The following is a 23,410-nucleotide window of genomic DNA, read 5'->3' as shown; positions in this document are numbered from 1 at the left end:
GCTTTATAAATAATTATTATGTTATAAATAACCAATCAATTTTTAAGCTTTTATACATTGACAATGTCTAAGGTCATAAAATTTTCTCATTCCAAGCTTTTTTTTAAAGAGCAATAAATATCTTATAAAGGTATTTTATAAAATATGTGTATGTGTGTGTGGGGCGGGTCAACAAAAAAAAGAACTAATTTTTTCATCTTATATTGTTTGATAACCCCCCCCCCCCCCAAGTTATATCACTTTATAAACAGTAAGGATATCTATATGTGAGCGTGTGTGTGTTAATTAATTAAAATTCTATGGCTATGTAAATGAAATCACTTTACTTTGTATAATTAGTTATAATAGTGTTTTCACTATACGAAACTATACATCAATCTGGCCACATGCTGCTTTTAAAAGTTATGAAGTATAGATTGACAAAAGGTCGACATACCTTTAAAGGTGAACATTTATTGATTGGCCAGGTACACACAGAGGTGGAGGGATAAAATATCAATATCTTCATGGTTTTATATTGGGGACTTAATACAAACATGACTGTGATGCTCTATCTAGCTATCTGTCTAGGTAAAGAAATGGATATTTCTATATTGATTTAACAAAATGTTCTGGCTTCTTATTACTTGTACTAGGTGCTTGTTGCATTAATGTAATACATGGTATGCACAGATGTTGGCAAATATTACATCAATGATTAATGCATGGTTGTTTTGTTATTGTTCAGCATTCCCCTAAAATACCATTAAAGGCAAGATTATTAATGATGCATGCAGAGAAGAATAGTTTGTTTGTATGCCTATATTAAACCCTTATTCTCCAAAATATCTTAAATGGACTTGTCCATCTTTTCAGAGAGAAATTTTCAAAATATTTATAGACTTTATAGTGAACAGTGCAGACCATATCAGCTTGCAAGATTGTGCTGGCTGATCTTGGTCTTCACTGGTCGTATGCATAGATTATGCAGCCATCAGTTGGTTTGGGTTTTTTTTGGTGCTCTTTTTTGTTGGGTTTACGTCACACCAATATTGTAAAGGTTGTATGGCGACTTTCCAGCTTAACTGGTGGAAGAAGACCTCAGGTGTCCTTCCCTGCATTATTTCAGACATGAACAGACACCGGAGTAGAACAACTAACATTCTGTAAGCTTTTTCACATGAAAGAATCCAAAGTCGTTGTCAGTAGCCATCAGTAGTCTATGGGTTAATTGCTATGTAACTTAAAAGCTAAACTTAGATAATAATAAACATCAGAGTGACATAAAAAGAAATCTGAGGTATTTTTACTCCACCTCCTGTTGCCTATGACCACCATTACACTATAAAGAGGTTTTAGTGACACTCTGCCTGTTAGAACCCACAACACCTGGACAAGGATAAAATATTATAAGAATCTCTAGAATAATTTACTTGGGGCATCAATGTTAAATCAATCTTGTCTTTTTGCACTCTTAGTGTGGCCATAATGTTAGCCTATGCGAGCTGTCAAACAATTTATCTATCAATACAAAAGAGGCTGTTAAATTACATTGTCATGGGTTGAATGCAACATAGTTAAGCTCTTCTGTATTTCATAAAAGTAACTGTAGCTTTTGTACTGAAATCACGTATTTCCAACCAGTTTGTGGTATGGGTACTTACTTTTGAGATAATTTTGCCATGACATGAATCTGAGCTTCTAACTGTTCTATTTTTTCTGAAGATTGACGATGCAGCTTATCTGTAGATAACTCATTCTCTGCTAGAGATATTCTGTAATGGAGACAAGGGAAACAATTCAATCTATCATAATTTGTGAATATCAAGAGTTGACTCCCTTTGTAAAACATAATGAATTCCATACAGTCAGTATTGACTTAATGGCTTTTTAAACTTCCAAGGTATTCCCTTAATCAAATAAACACAAACATAAATACTTGCTGCCTTAGTAGCTATTGTTGCCACTTTAATTAACTTAAAGTCCATTTGAAAATTATCTTTCAACTTCATTTAAAGCACAGAGGGTCCCCCAGTTTAAAGAAATTTCATTATTAAAATACAAAAAAAATCTTTGCAGCCTATGTTAAGAACTGTCTGTTATCACTGAAAATAAAATACAAGTTTTAACACTTAACCACCTAGCTATTGGTAACCTATTTGAGCTTATCAAGCTTCCAGTATAAGAAATGATCATTTCAAATTTTAAGGAGATCAAGATAAAGTTAGCAAGTCAAAAACATACAGCCTGGTCAGACTGCTAAAATGTGCAGGCTGGTCTGGGTCTATACTGTTGGAAAAGGCATACCACATTTTAGAGCTGTCATCGATATCGACAATATCGATGTATCGTTGATATTTTTTTGCCGATCAATAATCGATACACATTTTAAAAAATCGATACTTTTGACTTATAAATTAAATGTCTAGAAATTATAAAATTCACCCAAAATATATACAGAAGCAGTTTTTTATATCTAATGTTATGCTTTTGTTATATAGTGAAATTATTTCATAGCAATGGTGGCAAAAAATATTGTCTGGAAAAAATAATGCAGTGGACAAGACACTGTACAGAACATGTTTTTGACTGAAATCATTGAAACAGGTATGAAAGTGAATGACAGACAAGTGAGTATAGGATATTATCGATATATCGGTGTATCGTTGATTTTAGTCACTTGATATCGATATATCGTTGATATGCTTTACACTGAATCAATGACAGCTCTACCACATTTAGATTAAACAGAGTGAGGTTGAAATATTCTTGTTCCCTCACCTTAATTTTTCTTCACTGGACTGCAGGGCTTCCATTCTCTGCTTTAGACTGGTTACACTATCTAATACTTCAATGACCATCTGCTGAACAATCTGTGACTGGTGCTGTGATTTTAATACAAAAAATAAGTTTTGAAAAACAAATGATACCTTTTATTTTTTATCAACAATAATTTATATTGAGAAGAGCACACTGGAAAATTATCTTAAATTAGTAACTGGTCACATTTTACTTTCAGAACCTAGTGGTTAGAGTATATTTCTACAAATCTACAGATCTTAGTGTTAAAGACCTACTGAGGTCATACACGTTTTCTAACTTGACACCCTCAAGGTTAACAAGATAGTAGATTCATGTGCATTGTAAAAGAATTGTTTTACAAAGCTTTAGAAGAATATGTTTAAAGATAGCCCTAAAACATATAATTTCTGAAACAAAGGGAAGTAGAACATAAGAAGTACATCTCCCCTGTAGCTCTTCATTAAATTATACTCCAAATAAATAGCTGAATATATAGAAAATATTAAATGAGTATAGGTTCAATACTGTTTTTATTGACCGAGTTGAATAAAGTTTAATTATGGTGAGCATGAAATTATTTCTAAGTCAACAAAACCAACAAATTTATTGATGAGCCTACACAAATATTCTATTTATTGCATACCTACAAAGAACCAGTTATAGTAAAAAATATCTTTTTTTTTTCTTTGATGTGCCTATAGTGTAAAAACTCACATTTAGTGTGCTTTTATGATATGTAAATATCTTATTCATAAGTTATTTGTATTGTATTGTATATTGCTAATGACAAAAATATAAGTAATTATCATTTCAACTTGTAGATGAAAAGTATCAATTTATTGAAGTACATTTAATTTTTGCTTTGAAGGCTCAGAAGTATCAAATGTAACATCTGTTCTTACAAAATGATCAACTATTCCATTTTATTTAAGTTAATGAATAATTATAAGATAATAACGTGAACAGTTTCTTAATCATATTTTGATTTTAAGGATTATTAAGCAGTCCTGTAAATACTACTAATTGTTTCTATACAAATATTTTAATTTCATGGCAATATAGTGATTACTATTTCAGCAAACCACTTAGGACCGGATAAAAAGTTGACCAAAATTTAAGCCCCAGTATAAAGAAATGATTTAAATAATCATACTTCAAAGACTTGTTCCATTTTCCATTAAAATTCAAATATATGGTAAAACTGAATCATACCTGACTATCAACAGTCAACTTCAATGACTCAACATTCTGTACAAATATTTCCATTGATTCCAATGTTACAAGACTTTTGATTTGTTCCAAAACATCTTTCATCCAGCCTTCAAATTCGGCCGTCTTCCTAGTATCTTGATGCAGCTTCTCGTCCTGTAACTTCACTGACAGCAACAATTCCTCATGGGTCATTTCATCATACTGAGATTCAGGTTTCTTCTCCGTATCAAATATTTCCTCATCTTCTGCACCATCTAGACCTTCAAGGTCCAATCCTTCCTCTGACCCTGATCTGTCCATATCTAGACTAGATGTTGATGCACGTAAACTTGAATTCCGATTTTGTTTCTTCAGCAACTCTAATTGCAGTTCCTTATTCTCATGTTTCAAGTCTTTTTCTTTTCCAAGTAACACTTTCACTTTTTTGACTAGTTTTGAATTTTTTGCTTCAATGTCTTGTATCTTGACCTGATATTCTTGTTCACGCTTATCAAAGTCCTGAATTTTTCTAAGCATGTCTAGAGGAACAGAGCCTAAGAGCTCAGTATCTGGTGTTTTACCTCTTAAAAGCTCAAGCTCAGATTCATTAAAGATACTTTGAGTCAATGGTGTCTCAATGACCACTTCTGGATTTTCTGCCATTAATATTTGTTCAGATTTTTTACTGACTATATCAACAGAGTTTGCTTCAGAGTTAGGTAAAAGTTTGACTAGTTTAGACAATTTTAATTCCAGTTCCTCATTCTGAGTGATAAGCTGCTGGTGTCTATGGAACATACGAGATTCTGATATCTTACATGCCTCAATTTCATCTTCCAGTTCAGAATTAGATTTCTCATATTCTTGTAACTTTTTCTTCCACATTTCTTTATCTCTGCATACTTTATTTATCTCATCCTTTAAAACTTTCTCTCTTTCATCTTTTTCTGACAACTTATTTTCATATTCAGTCTGTAACTCTTCTAATTTTTCCTGAGTATTAGCAAGTTCTTCTTCCATTTCTTTCACAGCTTTCTTTTCAGATGACACACTCTTCATCCATCTTTCTTCACCCTTCAGTAAAGATTCAACTTTTTTCTTTTCATCATCATACATTTTCTGCACAGCTGCTAATCTTATAGCTATATCACCCTTTTCACTGTAAGAACTCTGCATAGTTTTCTTCAATGCATCATTTTCACCCTTTAAGCTTTCTATAGTGCTGTTCAGCTCTTGTTCATTTTCTTGCAAGGCAGACAGTTCTTCTTCAAGCTCATCAACAGAAGATGTGCTCTTTTTTAATTTATTTAACTCCCTTGTCAACCTATCTTCTTCCTCCTCTAATTCCATAACTCTTTCCATCAAAGAATCTTCGTTTTCTTCTAAAGATTTAATTTTAGCTGACAGCTGTCTAACCTGGGTGTCAGTTGCTGTCAATGAACTAAGTCTTGTAGCAAGTTCCTGATTTTCTGTTTCAAGAAATTGGGTTCTTTCAAACATACTTGACACCCTTCTTCCCTGATCTTGTCCGCCCATTACACCTTCCATAAAATCTCCTGTTCCAATACTTTTATCAGCTGTTTCTTTTAATACATCTCTGCTACTTTCGTAAGCTGAATCAGAAGATTGCTGTTTAACAAGTTCCCTTACAGCACCATTGTCACTTTCATCATTTACACTTGTACCCTGTTCTAACTTTTCTTTTAAGGATCTTTCTATGCCTTCAAGTTCTAACACTCGTTTTTGTAAAATGTTCAACTCATCATTTCCATTGTCAGATGATTCTTTATCATTTTTTATCTGTTCAATGTCAGCTTTCAACTGTTCATTCTTTTCCAGTAAGCATTTCTCTGATTCATCTAATTCCATAAGCCTTTCATGAAGATCAGTATTTTCTGTTCTCAATTGTTCTACTTCAAGTTTGTAAGTTACCACTTCTCTAGCTATGGTATCATAATCATCCACATTATCTGCTCTCTCTGATCGTTTCCTTTTCTTTTCTTGTCTTTTCAACCTATCTTCAAGAGCTTTTTGTTCTTTTTCAGCTTCTTGTATCACAGCTTTTAGTTTTGATATTTCTTCAGTTAAGTTTTGATTGTCAATTTGAAGCTGCTCAGGGTTTTGGTTTTTACTCTGAACTGGAACACTAATACTAGCTTCACTCTCTAATTTTACACAACTTTTATATTTATCATGAACTTCAAGTGAGGCAACATCATGATCAGAATCAACATGTACAAGTTCAACATTTTCTTGATCAGGTGGTGAAATCTCTCTTACTGCCCTTTCTGATTTTTCAGACAGTTCTTTTTCATGCTTTTCAAGTGTGTTGATCTTTTCAATAAGTTCCAAATTTTCATTAGAAAGTTTTTCATTTTCCTTTGATAACTCTGCTTCGTGATCTTCAAGATCTTGAATTTTGGACTGCAATTTCTCTGTAACTTCTCTTTCATGCCTTTCTAATTCCTCCACTCTCTGAGAAAATCCAATGGTAAGACTAGTTTCTCTGTTTTCAAGCTCTTCAATTTTATTCTTAAAGTTCATTTCAGTTTCATTAAACTTCGATATCTTTTCATTCAATTTGGCTTCATTCTCCTCGAGTTCTTCAATCCTGGTACACAAATCATCTTCTTGCTGCTGATACTCTGCAATTTCATGTTTTAGAGTTGCAATTTTCTTTTCATGCACTTTTTCCATTTCACTTATCTTTTCTTTTAAATTTTCTTCATTTTTCTCCATGGATGCTAAATTTTCTACCAAATTGTCATGAGATGCTTTCAGTTCAGATAATGCATCAACATTTTCAGATTTTTCTAAAATAGCCTTGTTTGAACTTTCATCATTTTCTTCCTTCAGTTTAGATATTTCTTTTCGTAAATCATTTTCAGCATCCTCTAATTTAGAAACAGTTTCTTTCAGTTCATTTCTATCAGTTTCAGATTTATGCAACAAATTTTCCAGTGACACAATTTTTTCATCTTTATCAAGTCTCATTTTTTCAAGTTCACTTTCAAGTTCTTGTATCTTTTTATTTAACTGTTTAACAGTGTCATCATGAATCTCTGTAGCTATAGATGGTCCAGAACTCTCTTCCATGTCATCCTTTTCCTTTAATTTTGCTTTCAAGTCATTGTTTGCTGCTTCAAGAAGTCTGATCTTATCTTCCATACAATCTCTTCTATTAGCTTCCTCATCAGCAACTTTCTTCCAATTATCTCTTAAAAGTTCATTATTCTCCTCGAGGTCAATCATTTTGGATTCTAGGAGATTATTTTCAGTTTGTAGAGTTTTAACTTGCACAGTTAAAGTCTCAACAAGTTGTACGTCTGCAGTAAGTTCGTCCCTCACATCAAGCCTTTGTCTGAGTAGTTGATTTGTTCCTTCAAGTTCTGTCACCTTTTGCGAAAGTTGTGCCTCAGCATCTTCCAAATATTTCACCTGAAATTTATATAGAATATAGTGAAAACTCTGTCAGTACATTTCAATATATAACCACTGAAATCAAATGTGTCATGTGATCAATTTTACAATATAACATATAAAGAAATAATATGATTACTAGGTATAAACACTATTTATAAACAAACATATTTACAGTATAAAAACTAATGTAATCTTGTCAGTATGAATTTCTTCCTCGGTTTCACAGCTCTTTAAAACTAAAAACTATTTTCTCCATGTGATATGTGTCTATAATTTCCTCTGAACAAATAAATTAAAGAATATTTCCCATTAATTTAACACTTGGATACATTGGTTGTGCTATAAATACTATCCATTCTTATTTGTGATATACATAGTTTATTCAATCAATAATACAAATATTGTACACATTAATATATACACAACATGTTACTTGCATGACAATCAATGGAATAAAATTAGACAATAAGACAGGAAAACAATATTTGATTATCATTATTATATGACTTAATTCTTAACATTAACTACCTTGATTTATGTAATGAATTTTCCATTCCTTTTTCTTAATTTGAAACTGTCAATTTTTTAAAAGAAGAATTTCAAATATCGAAATTTCCAAAATTAATGGCCAATACTTTACAGGGTGTTTACTCAGCATAATTGTGCCCAAGGATCTGACTCTATACTAGGTCCTGGTCAAATAATAGTGCCTAAAATATGAATGATGCTTTTCATATCCAAATAAAACTTTTAACATGCCATGCAAACAGCCAGGTGAACAATAATGATAATAACTATCATAATAAATATCATTAATGCAGTAAATTATTAAGTCTTCATACTGAAATGGCAAAAGAAATATTTGTCTAATTGTAAGATTTCAATTCTAACATAAGAACTGCATGATATAAAATTGCACAGGATGTACAAGTTAGAATTAACTAACAAATGGGATTAAAGAGATGAAGGGTTTTCCATTTTTTTTTATTTTTTTTTTTGTTTACTTACCATCTTTCACTATATATCTAATATTGTTATTATTAACATTAAGGATTGCATACAAGGCTAAAACTTGATCAAATCAATGGTGAACCCAGAATTAATCAAGTTGTTAGAATAAAAATATAATTATATTCTTCTGCTTTCAGGTTGCTTTACTACTAAAAACAAAGTAAAATTTCTCAGAATATTGAATACTTATATCATTTATTCTAAAAAAAAAACAAAAAAAAAAAAACCAAACTTTATTTTATGTAATAAAGCAACATTAAAGCAGAAAAATATATAGTTATTTTATAATATATTTTTATTAAAAAAATTTCTAAACAAAATAAAATAAAACAACATAAAACATTAAAATACATACACAATCAACCATCAAGCATTATTCACAATCTATACATTTAATCCAAACATATAAAACATATAAAAAAATCCAGATATATAAAAAAATAAAATATATCACAGCCCCAAAAAAACCCGTTAACACTATGCAATTAACATTTAACAAGTAAAAGTGACGATATTATTCCAATTAAATCAAAATATTTTTTTTAAAAATCCGGTAATTCCAATAGAGATAATCCTTTAATCCAGAGTATAATCTTTCTAATACACAAATCAAAAGCCACGCATTAAAACTGGTTAATCACAAAGACAAACTGTAATCAGATTGTTCCATTTTCAACAGACCAGAAAATCTATATTACCTATTCTATAAAATATTATATTAAGCTATCGTAAAAGCAAAACAACAAAAGATCAAGATTCGTCATTGATTAATCACTGGCAGTCGGTCACTGTAAGAAACTGTGACATACTGTCATGATTAAAGTGACAAAATCCCAACCTTTGTTGACCACACATTAATCTATAAAAGCTTCACCAAACTGCAACAGACTCCAAACAAACATTTTGTAAGTGTAAAAAACAGACACTACAAAGCTTGTGTATTTAATCAATATAAACTTTCCTGTCAAGTGTTTTAAAGGGACAAACCTCCAGATAATGATTTATAAGAACATTACCTCCCCTGTTTGAAGTTTAAAATGTCTATTGTTAAATTATCATGATTAAGTGACAAATCTATAAAGCTACACAAAACTTCAACAAACAAACATTTTGTAAATGTAAGAATGTAAGAAACATAAATAATGCAATTTGTGTATTTAATCAATATAAACTTTCCTTTCGTATGTTTTAAAAGTACAAACCTCAAGATGATTAGTTACAGTATTACCTCCCCTGATTTGAGTTTAACATATCCATTGTTTATCAAGAAACATCATTTATTTCAAGTAGAAAATGCTAAGCTAACATTATACGGGGAAGTCAAAGGCTGGGACAGCGAAGCGGGCACAGGCTTTGGCTTGCCAGGCTATAGACAACACATGTATTTTTAAAATGAAATCAAATAATACAACAATTAAAGAATATTTAGAATTCTATACCTATCAATAAAATTTTCAGTGTCAGTTCAAGTCGGGCGCCACAATTTTCAATGTAACTCAATTATAATTGGCAGGGTATTAGGATAATAAACACAATAATCACAACTTTTTCAGATTAATAATAATCGTTGAGTATTCCTAGTGAAAACGGAAGCGGTGCATGAAATACCGAATGACACCTTTAAAACGAAAAAATGAACTATTTTTTTTAACCGACTTCCCCGTTCATAGGCTCTGCCTAATTTCATATTAGAATTTGATCATATTAGACACTTAGCTAGATGCTTGAACCATGGAAAATTTTCTTACTATTCTAATTTACTAACATTTTCTTTACATTTTCTTATATGAAATTCAATAAAATATTAAAAATGCCAGTATCTTAAAAGTAGGAAAAAATGACACATTATATTTTTTGTTTAATACAACGGTTTTAGCAAATATTGAAATGAATCTGAAGGAATGTCACTTAAAAAATCATCAGCAACATACTAAATAACACAAATTTTTATTTAAGTGTGTGACCTAGTGGTTAAGGGTCTTCCTCTAAAGCCAGGGATCATTGGTTTGAGCCCTACTGGTGTCATGACCATGTTTCCTCATTTGACACCACTACTGGTTAATTCCATGAATGGGACTCAAGAGTGGGTTAAAACACTATGATCTGATACTACCCCATATCCCCTCTCTTAAGAGTTTACGCCTTCCCCTTTACCAAGTCCCTGCTTCATTCACAACATGGTCTTTCAAATATTTTCTATTTGAAAGACCCTGATCACAAGAACTATAAATAAAACTATACTTCCCATCTAAATACTATACAGGTATATTGAAAATTGTGTAACAGTGTCATATTCTTTTTTTAAAAACTTCATGTTGAAATTGCCTTTTATTTATCTATAAAATATAAGCAGGGACTTGAAGGAAGGGGGTACAACTCTATGTGGGTATTTATCAGATCACAGCATTCTGTCCCTTTGGTTCAAAAAAGCTAACAGCTTTTAGCACAATCCAAATAAGGTTTCAACAAAATAAAACATGAATAGTAAAATGCAAACATAATATTATATACTGGTATCACATTCTCTTTTGTCTCCTGGGCCCAAGGTTATAAAGAAATTTTCTCAGCCCAAACTCAGATCTCAGATATCTTGAATGGCCAGAAACCTGCACAAAATATTGCACTGATCATTGAAAATCCCTAGATTCAAGACATAGCTCAGAAATATTATTTATAACCTCAGGGCCAGTGGGCATGCTTGTAAAATATAAATAAAATTCTACATACATTAACATTAAAGAAAATATATTTGTTGCATGCATCAAAATGCTTCCCATGTACATGTATATCTTTAAAACATATTTTTTTAAATTAAAAAAAATATATAATTAAAAACAAAAAATAAACTTTCTCACTGAAATAAAAAAGTTATATTTGTATATCTAGCAAAACTTTCAAAACTCTGAGCACATCACACACAAACCTGTCTATAAATTCAAAAGCAACAAAACAGCAAACAAAACATTTGTTCAAAACATAAAAGGTAGCTAGCTACTGGTTAGTGAATATACTCGGCAAACTTCCATGCTGGCCAAATACAAAACATGAAGCATCCATGATGTACCTTTTCAAGAAGAGCTTGTTCATTGGCATCTTTATCAGAGCTGATTTCCTTTAATTCCCGTATTTTTCTTTGTAGACGTACAATCTGCTTGCGTAGTTTATCACAGTCGATGTTTCCTTCTTCTACACGATCTCTTAGGACTGTTTCAGCAAGCTCGAGTTCTGTTATATGTTTTTCTGCAAGTTTTAAACGGTCTTTACACTGACGTTCTGTGGCTTCGGCACTCTGCAGCCTCTCGCGGAGATTTTCACAAGTTTCTCGAAGTTCGGCAACTCTTGAGTCTTCGGAGTCAGATCCGGATGAATCTGAATCGCCATGACCTTTCTGCATAAGTTCGAACTTAAGAACGTCATTTTCATCTTGAAGATCCTGAATCTGCCTCTGAAGTTTGTCAACTTCGCTGAAAATTCCGGAGCGACCTGTGCTTATCATCGGCATACTGTTTATTCGTGGTCGTTTTGTTTCTAAATTATCATAGTTGACTGGTTCTATGTATTCCATATTTGCCTCTAACTGCTCGAAATGAACGTCTGTCTCTTTCCCATTTTCCGTCTCCAAAGTTTTCTGTTTTTCTGACTGGTTTGCAGTTTTGCCGGTTCCAGAAAGAGACAGTCTATTGTTTGACACAGATCCAGGTGACGTTGGTGATTCTATTAATGGGCTGTTATTTCGCTCTCGAGATCCCTCACGTTCTAGAGATCTCTGACGAAGTGCACCTAGGCCCATCTCTGCTAGTTTTAGACGATTATTCAAAACACTACCCTGTTGTTTAGGCTAAATTAAAAATATTGAATCATTTGATAAACATGATATAAATTAAATGAAAGAAAAAAAATTTGAAAGGGGTGACTATATTAGAAGAAAGGCCAAAAATAAAGAAAAACATTAAGAAATACAAGAAAAGCAAAACTTGATATAGGAGTCACATAATTACTGTCCTAAACAAAATTAAAAATATTTTACCTGATTTTACACATAACATATAATAAAGCTTATCATCTGTACAAACATTTCTTTCTTTTTATAGCAGTCTTCGAAATTAACATTTTAAAGTTAATGGCCATTCGGGCCAGTAACATTTGAAAAGTTTCTCGCCCGAAACCAACTTTATTAGCCCGAATAAATTTTTCAAATTTTGATGTTTTTTTTCTTATCTTTATGTTGAAGGTAAATAAAAGAAACACTAGAACTCCGCGAGTCGGATGTGTCGCCTTGTGAACAATGTAGTTTAGGGGAAATGGCCAGGACAAAAATGAAATATGAAAAATAACAAAGGGCAATAACTAAAAAAATAAGACCTGCAGAGTACCGGTCCTTGTGCACTGCACTTCGGGTTATTGAAAGAAGCATGCATACCAAGTTTGAAGTCAATCAGACTTATAGTGACTGAGTTATGCTCCGGACAAGCTTTAGGGGACGCCGACAACGACGCCGACGCCGACACAGACGCCGCCGCCGACACCGCCGACAAAAGTAACCCCTATATGTCACCTTTTCAAGGCGACACAAAAAGGAAATCCTATACAAGTCTTGTGTCATAATTTATTTGATTGTTATTCCCTGCATGAAAATCATTTTTCATGGTTACTACGATACAATACTTGACAATGGAAAACGGAACATAAACAAAGTTGGTTCCCAATAAATTACTCGCTTTACATGGCTTAAGGAAGTAAGCCAAGAAACTGTAGTGACGTGGCAAAAAGTGCGCGGTTGAACACAACTATAATGAATTTCGCGATCGAAAATTTTTCTCGCCAAGCGGGCAAGCAAAATTGGATTTTTTTAGTCGCCCGAATTTAATATTTACTCGCCTGGGCGATCGGGCGAGTGCTAATTTTTCGAAGACTGTTATAATATTAATATACTTTTACTATCTGCATACATTTAAGAATATGTACCTCCAATAATCATAATAACATTTTTTCCAAATGTCCTTGACTGCATAATAGTATACATTTGTGTAAGATTTTCCCCTAACTTTGCATCATGAATTCAAAAGATCAAGTTTTGTTGAAACAACCTAGATACCTTTCCTCACATGAAAAAATTCAAAGTTCAAACCCACAACTGTAAGGGCAAGTGGTTTGAAGTCAATGACCTAAACCACTTGGCCACTGACGCCCCTGTTGAAACAACCTCTAGAAACTTTAATATACATTATATGAAAAAGCAAGAAGTAAGAACATTCATACACTTCTACTACTCTCACCTTAACCTGAAGAAGTTCTTCCCTTTCATCTCTTGTTAGAGCCAGAGACTGTTCTTGTGAGTCCAGCTTTCCTCTATATTGTGCAAGCTTCTTAACTAACCCAGAGTTTTCCTTTTCACATTTTTCAAGCTTCTCAGATAACCCAGAGAGTTGTTGTTGTTGCAGGGAAACCTTGCCCTCTAACTCATGCATGCTCTTTTCAACTTCAATAGCATCGATGACATGCTGAAAAATGTAATATTTGTTCTTTCTTTATCAATAAGCATATCATTCTATGCACTAACAGCAATTGTATGAAAGTCCTTTACCCTATACATGCTTAACCTTAAGCCTGATGGCAGCAATGGAATATACACATGTGATCAGTCCAAACCAAGATCAGCTGTCTGATCATGGTCTGCATCAATAGCTAATTAGTCAGTATTTATCCGAAGTTGTCCGAAAACTGAGGACTGGTTTTGCCCAAATTGAAAACTGGATGAGTCCATTTGAAATATTTAGTGTGATAAGGGTTACTTTGTGGAATGGACATGTCCGGTTTTGCCTTGGTAATTTTTTCCACTGTTTGGCATACATGTATTTAATTATCTTTACCTAGTTATAGCTTTTTTAGTTTCAATGAAATCATCTAATTTTAATGTTATATTATCACTTATAATTTTGACATACAAACAGAATTCTCACTCTCTTTTCAGCTAACAGTTCAATGTTATGTTCAATGTTATGTGAAAAGAAAGAAATCATTAACTCAAAAAAACCTTCAAAAGTATTACTTATTTAGTTATAACCAATGCCAAAACAAAGATCTCACCTGTTCAGCCTGTTTCAATTGTTGCATCACCGTGGCAACCTCTGAGCCTTGACCTTGAAGAAGTTTTGCCAGTTTCTCCTCAAGGCCATTGATAGTGGCCCTGTACTCATCTTGTAGTGCCTCGGACATTTCTAACTTTACTCGTAGTGCTGCCTCTTTACAACATAGGGATACAAGCTCACTTGCCTGAAAACAACGGGAAAAAATATAGACTAGCATGTTCTGCTTTATGGTAGAAAGTTTCAAACATTATTACATGTATTCTTCCTTTAGTTTGTTTGTTTTGTTGAGTGTTTTTTTCTTCTCTCTAAAAAGTCTAGTACAACAATTTCATTTTTATTTCAATCGTTGCCTCTTTGAATTTTAGTATAAGATTAACTTACAACACAAAATTAGTAGGAAACATGTATTTAATGTTGATATTATAAATCATGTCATATTCTTGTATCAATGCAGTAGTAAAAAAAAATGTCATATTTGGATATTCAGTCACACATTCACTTTCTCACATGAAGGAGATGTAAGTCCTTGGTTAGATTCAAAGTCACAATAGCCATGAATTCTGTGACCTTAACAGAGAGGACTACTATATGCTATTGCAGCTCTTGGTCCAATTCCTTTCTACTTTAGTGTGTAATTATCTACATGTGTATATATTTCTTTAATAAAAATATTTTTAAACCAATCGTAACCACTCAGCCAGAGGATCCACAGTGGTAACATGGAAATGTGGTAATATTGAATTACATAACAAACAATGGTAGACATTTGCTTTTCGGTGTTACTGCTACACTTATGTGTAATGCCGGCTTAGCTCAATAGGGAGAGTCTCTGATTTGTCATACAGTGGTCACAAGTTTGATCCTCAAACAAGGCATAACTTGAAATCTGATCTTGGACATTGAGTCTTATGGTAATTAAGACATTTCTTACCTTGCTGATGCAGAAACCATGTGGAATTAGTACTCAGTCACTTGATGAGAAATTTTGTTATTACTAGTATATCCAGGAAAGCCAGTAAGATGGAGTGGACCAACTGCCAAGATATCACAATAAAAAAGAAGAAAATTTTTAACTTGACTTTAAAACCGACCAACCAAAGAAAACCATGAGTAATGCCAGGTGTACAATTACCTGTTCTTCAACTTGATAGAATCCTAGCACATGTTCATCTTCAGTTTCAGTACTGGCATCTACAGTATGTACTGGCTCAATCTGAAAATACACAATTAAAATTGACATAAAATCTTCTACAACTAATTGAAGGTCAAACTAATTAGACTCTAGGAACACAAGATAAAAATGGTAGATATAAAAGTTTCTGTTTAATATCAAAGACTGGAAGCATTCCCATTACGAAGGAAGACATTTAATCTTTTAAAGACTCACCAAGTAGAAATATTTCAGATTTACATTCATAGTCAATATGAATTTTTTTCTGAATGTAGAAGATGATATATTCAATGATAAAAATACAAGATCTTGTATGTTTCTGTAGATGAAATTATAAAAAAAAAAAGTTTGATAAAAGAAGCCGGCAAAATATAAGTTTGTTAAATTTATACAAGTTAAAGTTTAATTCAATTATATCAATTTGATGCCTGGGTTTTGTTAAATTGGCAGGAATTAAAATTTTATTCAATTATATCAATTTGGTAGGGTTTTGTTTGTTTGTTTGTTTGATTGGGTTTATGTCACACCGACACAGTATAGGTCATTTGGCGACGTTACAGCTTTACTGGTGGAGGAAGACCTCAGGTGCCCTTCCTTGCATTATTTCAGGCATGAACAGGCACCTGAGTAGAACCACCGACGTTCCGTAAGCTAGCTGGATAGCTTCCTCACATGAAAGAATCCAAAGTCCCTGTTGGGATTCGAACCCACAGCGGTGAGGGGCAAGTGGTTTGAAGTCAACGACCTTAACCATTCGGCCACGGACGCCCCCTAGGGTTTTGTTAAATTTGCACATGTTAAAATTTAATTCAATTATATCAATCATGTACCATTTTGTTAAATTGGCATACATTAAAATTTAATTCAATTATATCAATTTTGTACGGGTTTTTGTTAAATTTGCTTGATTTAAAATCTTATTCCATTACCAATGCTGTATGGTTTTGTTGAATTTGCACATGTTAAATTTTAATTCAATTATATCAATTATGTATTGTTTTGTTAAATTTACAAATGTTGAAATTTAATTCAATAACATCAATTTGATAGGTTTTTGCAAAATTTGCACTTTATTTAAATAGTACATGTAGTGCTCTCATAAAAATGAAACATATGTCTACTCATGCTGTGACTTGGCAAAGCACAGAGCACACACTTGAAATTATTCTTCTTCCAAATCATCGTTTTCTCACACAATACAAAAAATATCTGAACATCTAAAATCACAGACTCTTATCTAGATAGGTATTGGTGATGCTAATAGAATTTTGTTGTTCAGAATAAAAGTTCAGGGTCATAAAATGATCATTTGGAAACCAGTCTACAAGTCTTAACATCTGATTGGCTGATTTAAATTTCAAAATTTAAAACTGACCAATGATACATGTCCATTTTGAGACTGGTTTTAATAAAAGATATCCACAATCTCTAAAATAGACAATCTACATGTTACAATCCAACAAAAAGATTTCCCATTAGGACTTCATGGATTAGACATTAAACTGGAATTTTGTATGTTCTCTAAATAGTGGTAATTTTTAAGGACAATAGCTAACAACAATGAAAAAAAAACTCTGACAAAAAATTGTGTTGTAATTAATTTCCAAGATTTTACTATAGAAATTACTACAGTACAGTAATTACACCTGTGAACATTACTTTTCTTTAGTTTTTGTTATTGTTTTTTTTCTCACAGAAAAGCAAGAACCTTTCCCATTATAGGATCCATTACAGAATAGAAACTATGCCTATAGTATGATGAGATGTGAGGAAAATAACTTACAAATTGCTGGTATTAGCATAATTCAGGGCAAATGGAAAACATAATTAACAGACAGAATGGTAGCTTGACACTAGTATTTATATTTAGTAATGTTTTTTTTTCATATGTTACATTACTGATGGAACAGACAGCTGATAATATCATGGTGTTTTGGGGGGTTGTTCTCCTCCCATATTTTTTTTCAATCTTGATTTATTACTTAAAATAGCTATGGGTCATTATGAAACATTTCAATGTCAAAAGAAAGATTTAGTTGTATAGCCTTAATTTGTGCTTGCCTTGAATAAGTAACTGTTTATTGTCACATGGAATGATGATGATGATGCTGCTGATGATGATGATGATGCTGATGATGATGATGAATGTTATTATTGTTATCATCATATAATTTCTATCAGATAAATCAATAAAGGTTGAACATAATATCTTATATAGACAATTTGTAAGCAAAAATATAAACTTTCAAAGAATTTCAAAGAAGTCTTTTTGTTAGATTATGGCAGATTTGTAACATTTGTGAATCTTCAGAAAAAGCCTAAAAATACTTTAAAGCATTAAAATCAGGCACTCATTAAGTTTAACACCTTTCAAAGCATGCGCAGGTAATATAAATACAGTATAAAACATTATCTACACATATATTTTATGGGAAGCTGGCAGCTCATGTATAGTTCCTACCAGGTATGAAACATCAAAGTAACAATAAAACTAACAGATGGGGTATATTAATAATACCAGTGAGTCACCTTGTTGTAAAATATAGGTAAATCTTCATTAACAAAACATAAATGCTTTAGATATATGCTTCATATATGTATACATTCAGGTCCGCTAAATCCAAGTTCTTGGTAAATCCTTAATAACATAGATGGACTTGTCCTTTCTTTCATTTTGGAACAGTTCTTTATTAAATTTTAGGGATATTATAATAGAAAAATTTGGAAGTTGTTTGACATCATTATGAAGTCTGGTGAGATTGTACTAGCTCCATACTAGAGGTAATTTATTCAAAATTCTAAGTTCAGCAATAGTAATTATTAATCAGATATACTTCATTTACATGGAAACCTTCAGAACTGTGTCAAATCTGTGTAAAGAATTATCTTGTATTGACTCTTATACAATTTAAGATATTTAAAATAAAAGTGATCTACCAAAGTATAAAGTCTTCATGGTCAAACTATTGTAGACATGTTATCTAAACTGACTCTAAATTCACATCTAATAATTGAAAGAAACTCTTTTTAAATTATGCAATGAAGAATACTTAATACAAAATTTGAAGCATTGATTATCAATCTTTCTGATCAAGGAAACAAACCACAAAAAGACATTCCCTGATAAAAGAAGACATTTACACCTAAGCTGTAGGGGATGTTTTTGCACTGAAATGGCAGTTCATACAGTTTAGTCATTCATTCTGTGTAAAATTCAACAATTTTCTATCAGGTGTGTCTGTTTTTTAATTTTGAATAAAATGATGTACCAAATTCTGTAAATCTATTGCTTAAAATGTATTTGCAAAATTTTTGTACCAGTCTAATGTTGGAGAGTTTTCATTGGCTCATTTGAAATTTCAAAATATATACAACCAACGAAATGCCTGGGATTTGAGACTGGTTTTCATAACTTACATTTTTTGCTTTTTATCAAATTTGACATTTACATCCAAGTATTTGTGAGCACAGCTGTCTTTTTATCATCCAACATGTTAAATATTTCCAGGAATAATTTGTTACAACATTTCACACAGTAAATTTCCTGCAAGGTTTCATAATCTTGGCACACCTTTATCTTACCGATAGATTTTGCTTAAAATCTTTTAACTGAAGGGTGAACAAAAAACATCTGTAGCTCAAAGCATACACAATTTTATAAACATCACACATACGAGTACAATGTACTTTTCTATATTTCACATAATGCTCATTCAAAATTACTAAAAGTAGTTCCACTATAAAAGTAGTAATAATTTATTCCTACACATAAATATTCCTGTATGTCTAGAATGTTCTACAAACACTGCTCATTATTTTCTCAAAAGCGCTCTGTATTTTCTACAATTTCAACATTATTAAAGCACATTGCTCAGATCTGATATAATAAAAACATAATCAAATAGGAGACTGGCTGTAGATAAACTGTACAGAGTTTAATACACTCAGAATCTTGGAAGATATAATGACATAGACCTTTCAAAACTAGAGAGAGGGAAAGTTCTTGGGAAATATTCACAGATAAAACACAGGTAAAACACCTTTCTATGAAGAAAGGAAGTGCCATTTTTAGTCACTGAAAATAGCTTCACACTCCAACATTTTCAACAAAAGTAATGATTTATGAAGAGCCCAAATTTGTTGAATTATGTACAAAACTACACATATGTATTATCTAACATAATTATTCAGATATTTTTACAGAAAGAAGTTATTCAAGCCAGCTGAAAATGGTTTCTTAACAAGTTGATAGATCATCATGGCACACTCAAGGAAGAAAAAGAGATCCGAAAAATTGCTATTTATTTAATTGCACAGTTCGGGAACAAAAGTACTTGTAGTTCCACACAATTGTCAATGTTGCTACGACAATTAAGTTACAATAACTTACTTAAATTTTTAAATCTTTTTTTAATGCATCCCCATCATTCATTAAATAAATACTGACAAAAACTTACTTACTTTGAGAATTTCTTTCAAATTCCATTTTAGAAAAAAAATATTATTAAGATGGAGGAGAATAAAATGTCTTTAATGCAAAACAAACAGATCAACAGATCAACTAGAAAAAACAAAAGTGATATATTTCTACTAGCAGACAGAGCTAGTTAGTGAGTTATGATATAGTTGACCTTCTGAGACCATCGTTAATAAGCAGGTATGATAATGTATTTGTAAGTACATGCTGTTCTGTCAAATCTTTATGTCGACAGTGATGTACCTGATCTGTCGACAGTTATATACCTGCATGAGAAACATTGTTTATGCACGAGAAACACTTGCATGTAAATAACAAGGGAAATACTTTAGCAGTAAAAGCTATTGATGCACCACATGGTATATTGTACCTGAGTTATGTTCTAGCACTTCAAGGGTGTGTATGTGATTTCCGCAACTTTACATTATGTGATTTCCGCAACTTTACATGAGAAAATAAAACTTTTGGTTTCAACAGCATTTAACAAGATTTTTTTCGGCAGTTTTTATTATGAATATATTCTCGGGTAATACTTCACCTATTCCATTCAAGTAGTTTTTTCTCATACATACCACTATTGCATTTGTTTTTTTAAGAAGTATTATCTTAGTTACTGTTCTAGAGTTCTTTATTACATAATACCTTTTATCAATCATTTTTCCAAACACATTTTTTTTTCTCTTTGAAACAAAAACTACATGATTGATCATTTCAAACTACATTGCGGTCATCAGTTCCTTAAAAATTGCTCAGACATTTTCATTAACGATCTTAGCTAGTATATTTCTTATGTGTTTTACTCCCCCCCTCCCCCTCCCATATCCATATAGTCAATATACTATTGAAGATTTGAAGATCAAATAACAAATATATTTTTTGTACCTCTTTATTCTACGTTTTGTGACATGAGCTATATCTGATGACAGAGATAAAGAAAATCTGTATTATTTCTATAGAGGAATATTTTGATATCAACATTACTGGTAAAGTTCATATCTGATATCAAACATGACAAAGTATTTTGTTTGCTCCAATTCTTTGTGTATTTTGTACATCTTTAAATCGACAAATTCATGGAATTCTTACCATGTCATCTGTAACATGGGACATATAAATAATTCATAGTTTGAACAGGGTTAGAGCTGACACATGAATTAATCATCAACTTAACACCAATAATCATCCGGTATATTGACAATGTTTCCATTCCGATATAGTTGACAAATATACAATAATTGAGCAATAAAGAGAAAAGTCCTCGAGCTTGCTTCACTTTATTTAAAAACAATGCCTTTACCATAATAGAGCCAGGCAAGGCCAGGGTGTACAGCGGCCCTATCATTGCTGTATGCAGTATGCTTGATTTAAAATCTTGCTATAGATGTTATCCGTAACTTGGCAAATGTGGGTTTTTCCAAGCTGATCAGTAGGTACAAACTTTTACCGTGCCTGTCACAATAGATAAGTCAACCTTTTGCACTTATTTTCAAAGCTGTAACAGTTACTGTAACAGTTTGTTTGTACCCCAGGATTAGCTGGGGAAAAAATAACAAATTCTTAATTCGGGAGTAAGTGTGTTGACTGTTAGAAATTAAAAACAGGACAAGTTCATGGTTTAAAAATAATAAAATGGTTTTTTCGTAAAATAAAATGCCACAATATGAAGATAAGAAAAAAAAATTATAGGGAAAGTTTTAAGGGATTGTACAGTAATCTTATATTTTATACAAACATTTTTTAAAAAATTTTTTTCACATGCAAGAAGTTTCAATAACTTTATTTTAAATATATAACTTAAATATTGATGATCAATGAGAAAAAAAATCATATAAAATATGAATCCACAATGCTACAGAAATATCATGTTAAAAGGTTCCTTTAAATCCTATCAGGTAAGCATACTAATTCAGTGATTGAAAGGTACTTTATTTTTAATAATAATTTCAATGTAATATACACAATCAACAAAATATCTTAAATAAAATAATTTTTAAAAAAATTTCAAATTTTAATTAAGTATTTTCTATTTAATTACCTGTTATGATGAATATTATATATATTTATCCTACTTCACACTCATTCCATCTCTAGTCAGTAATCCAAAAATAATTATTTTATATTATTATATCACATAATTTATAATAAAACAATCCAGTATGTTAATATGAAGCAATTAATCCCGGATCACTAATTCATAAATTTAATTTACTCACTAACAGCATGTTATTACTATTTACTATAATGACAACTTGTACATACTTAATGTAAATTTATTTTCCCAAGTATAGATAAGACATGATAAACTGTCAATCATTCTTGGGGGTCTTATCAATAAACAATTACCAGCCACTGGAATACTTATTGATATCCCATTTCCTTATAATTCCTTGAAAAAAATTATCCATACATACTTTTTCTCATTTTTTTTTTCGCATTAAAATTGTTTGTCAAATATAATGTTCTGATATTCATTTGTAAAAAAAATTAAATAAACAGTGACGACTAAATTTTCTGTCAAGTTATCTCTTACTGACTATACTTTTGTCCCCTTGGGGCTAATTAACCGCTGAATATATTGATGAACAACTTATAATGGTAAAACATTCTTTTTGAACCCTTTTTCCAAATTTTATAAAAATATTTTAAAAAATTTTTTCCTTGTTTACTTTTAAACCCCAAAATCTTGTAACATAAAAATTTTTCCCAAATTAATGGCTTTCATCAATAAATTATTATATTCAGAGATTTCATATTTTGATATATCAGTATCAAATTGTGTTGAACAAACAGTCTGTTATTATATAAATCATTAATAACATTAAATGTTAATCATGCAGTTTCATTTATGAAAACATTTGTATCAATTATTTGAGATTTAGAGAGCTCTATTAATTAAGATTTAGAGAACACTTATTAATTAATCTGAGATTTAGAGAGCTTTATTAATAAATCTGAGATTTCGAGAGTTCTATTAATTAATTTGATATTTAAAGAGCTGAATAAATTAATTTGAGATTTAGAAAGCTGTACTAATTAATCTGAGATTTGGAGAGCTCTATTAATCTGAGATTTAGAGAGCTCTATAACTATTAATTAATTTGAGATTTAGAGATCTCTATTAATCTGAGATTTAGAGAGCTCTATAACTATTAATTAATTTGAGATTTAGAGATCTCTATTAATTATTTTCAGAGTCAGTAATAATGATGATGATGATAATAATGATAATATTAAAAGCATTACATCATTATAAGTAGGGCTATAAAG

The 23,410-nt window shown here is 31.4% G+C and overlaps 1 protein-coding gene across 1 annotated transcript in view; it reads right to left on the bottom strand.

The window, feature by feature from the left end:
• Positions 1 to 23,410, bottom strand: part of LOC132715969 (centrosomal protein of 290 kDa-like) — a 98,697-nt gene that overhangs the window by 29,523 nt on the left and 45,764 nt on the right. Inside the window, exons 11-17 of the mRNA XM_060699084.1 lie at positions 15,628 to 15,708; positions 14,494 to 14,679; positions 13,683 to 13,907; positions 11,471 to 12,244; positions 3,994 to 7,410; positions 2,761 to 2,864; positions 1,644 to 1,754 (exon numbers count right to left, since the gene is read on the bottom strand). Of these exons, the coding sequence (XP_060555067.1) occupies positions 1,644 to 1,754; positions 2,761 to 2,864; positions 3,994 to 7,410; positions 11,471 to 12,244; positions 13,683 to 13,907; positions 14,494 to 14,679; positions 15,628 to 15,708 (4,898 nt within the window). The remainder of the gene's footprint in view (positions 1 to 1,643; positions 1,755 to 2,760; positions 2,865 to 3,993; positions 7,411 to 11,470; positions 12,245 to 13,682; positions 13,908 to 14,493; positions 14,680 to 15,627; positions 15,709 to 23,410) is intronic.

Source organism: Ruditapes philippinarum, unplaced genomic scaffold (assembly GCF_026571515.1).
Source record: "Ruditapes philippinarum isolate M1 unplaced genomic scaffold, ASM2657151v2 ctg163_1_1_1_1, whole genome shotgun sequence".
Classification (NCBI taxonomy): domain Eukaryota; kingdom Metazoa; phylum Mollusca; class Bivalvia; order Venerida; family Veneridae; genus Ruditapes; species Ruditapes philippinarum.
Note: the sequence above shows the minus strand (reverse complement) of the source record. Positions and strands in the feature narration are given on the sequence as shown.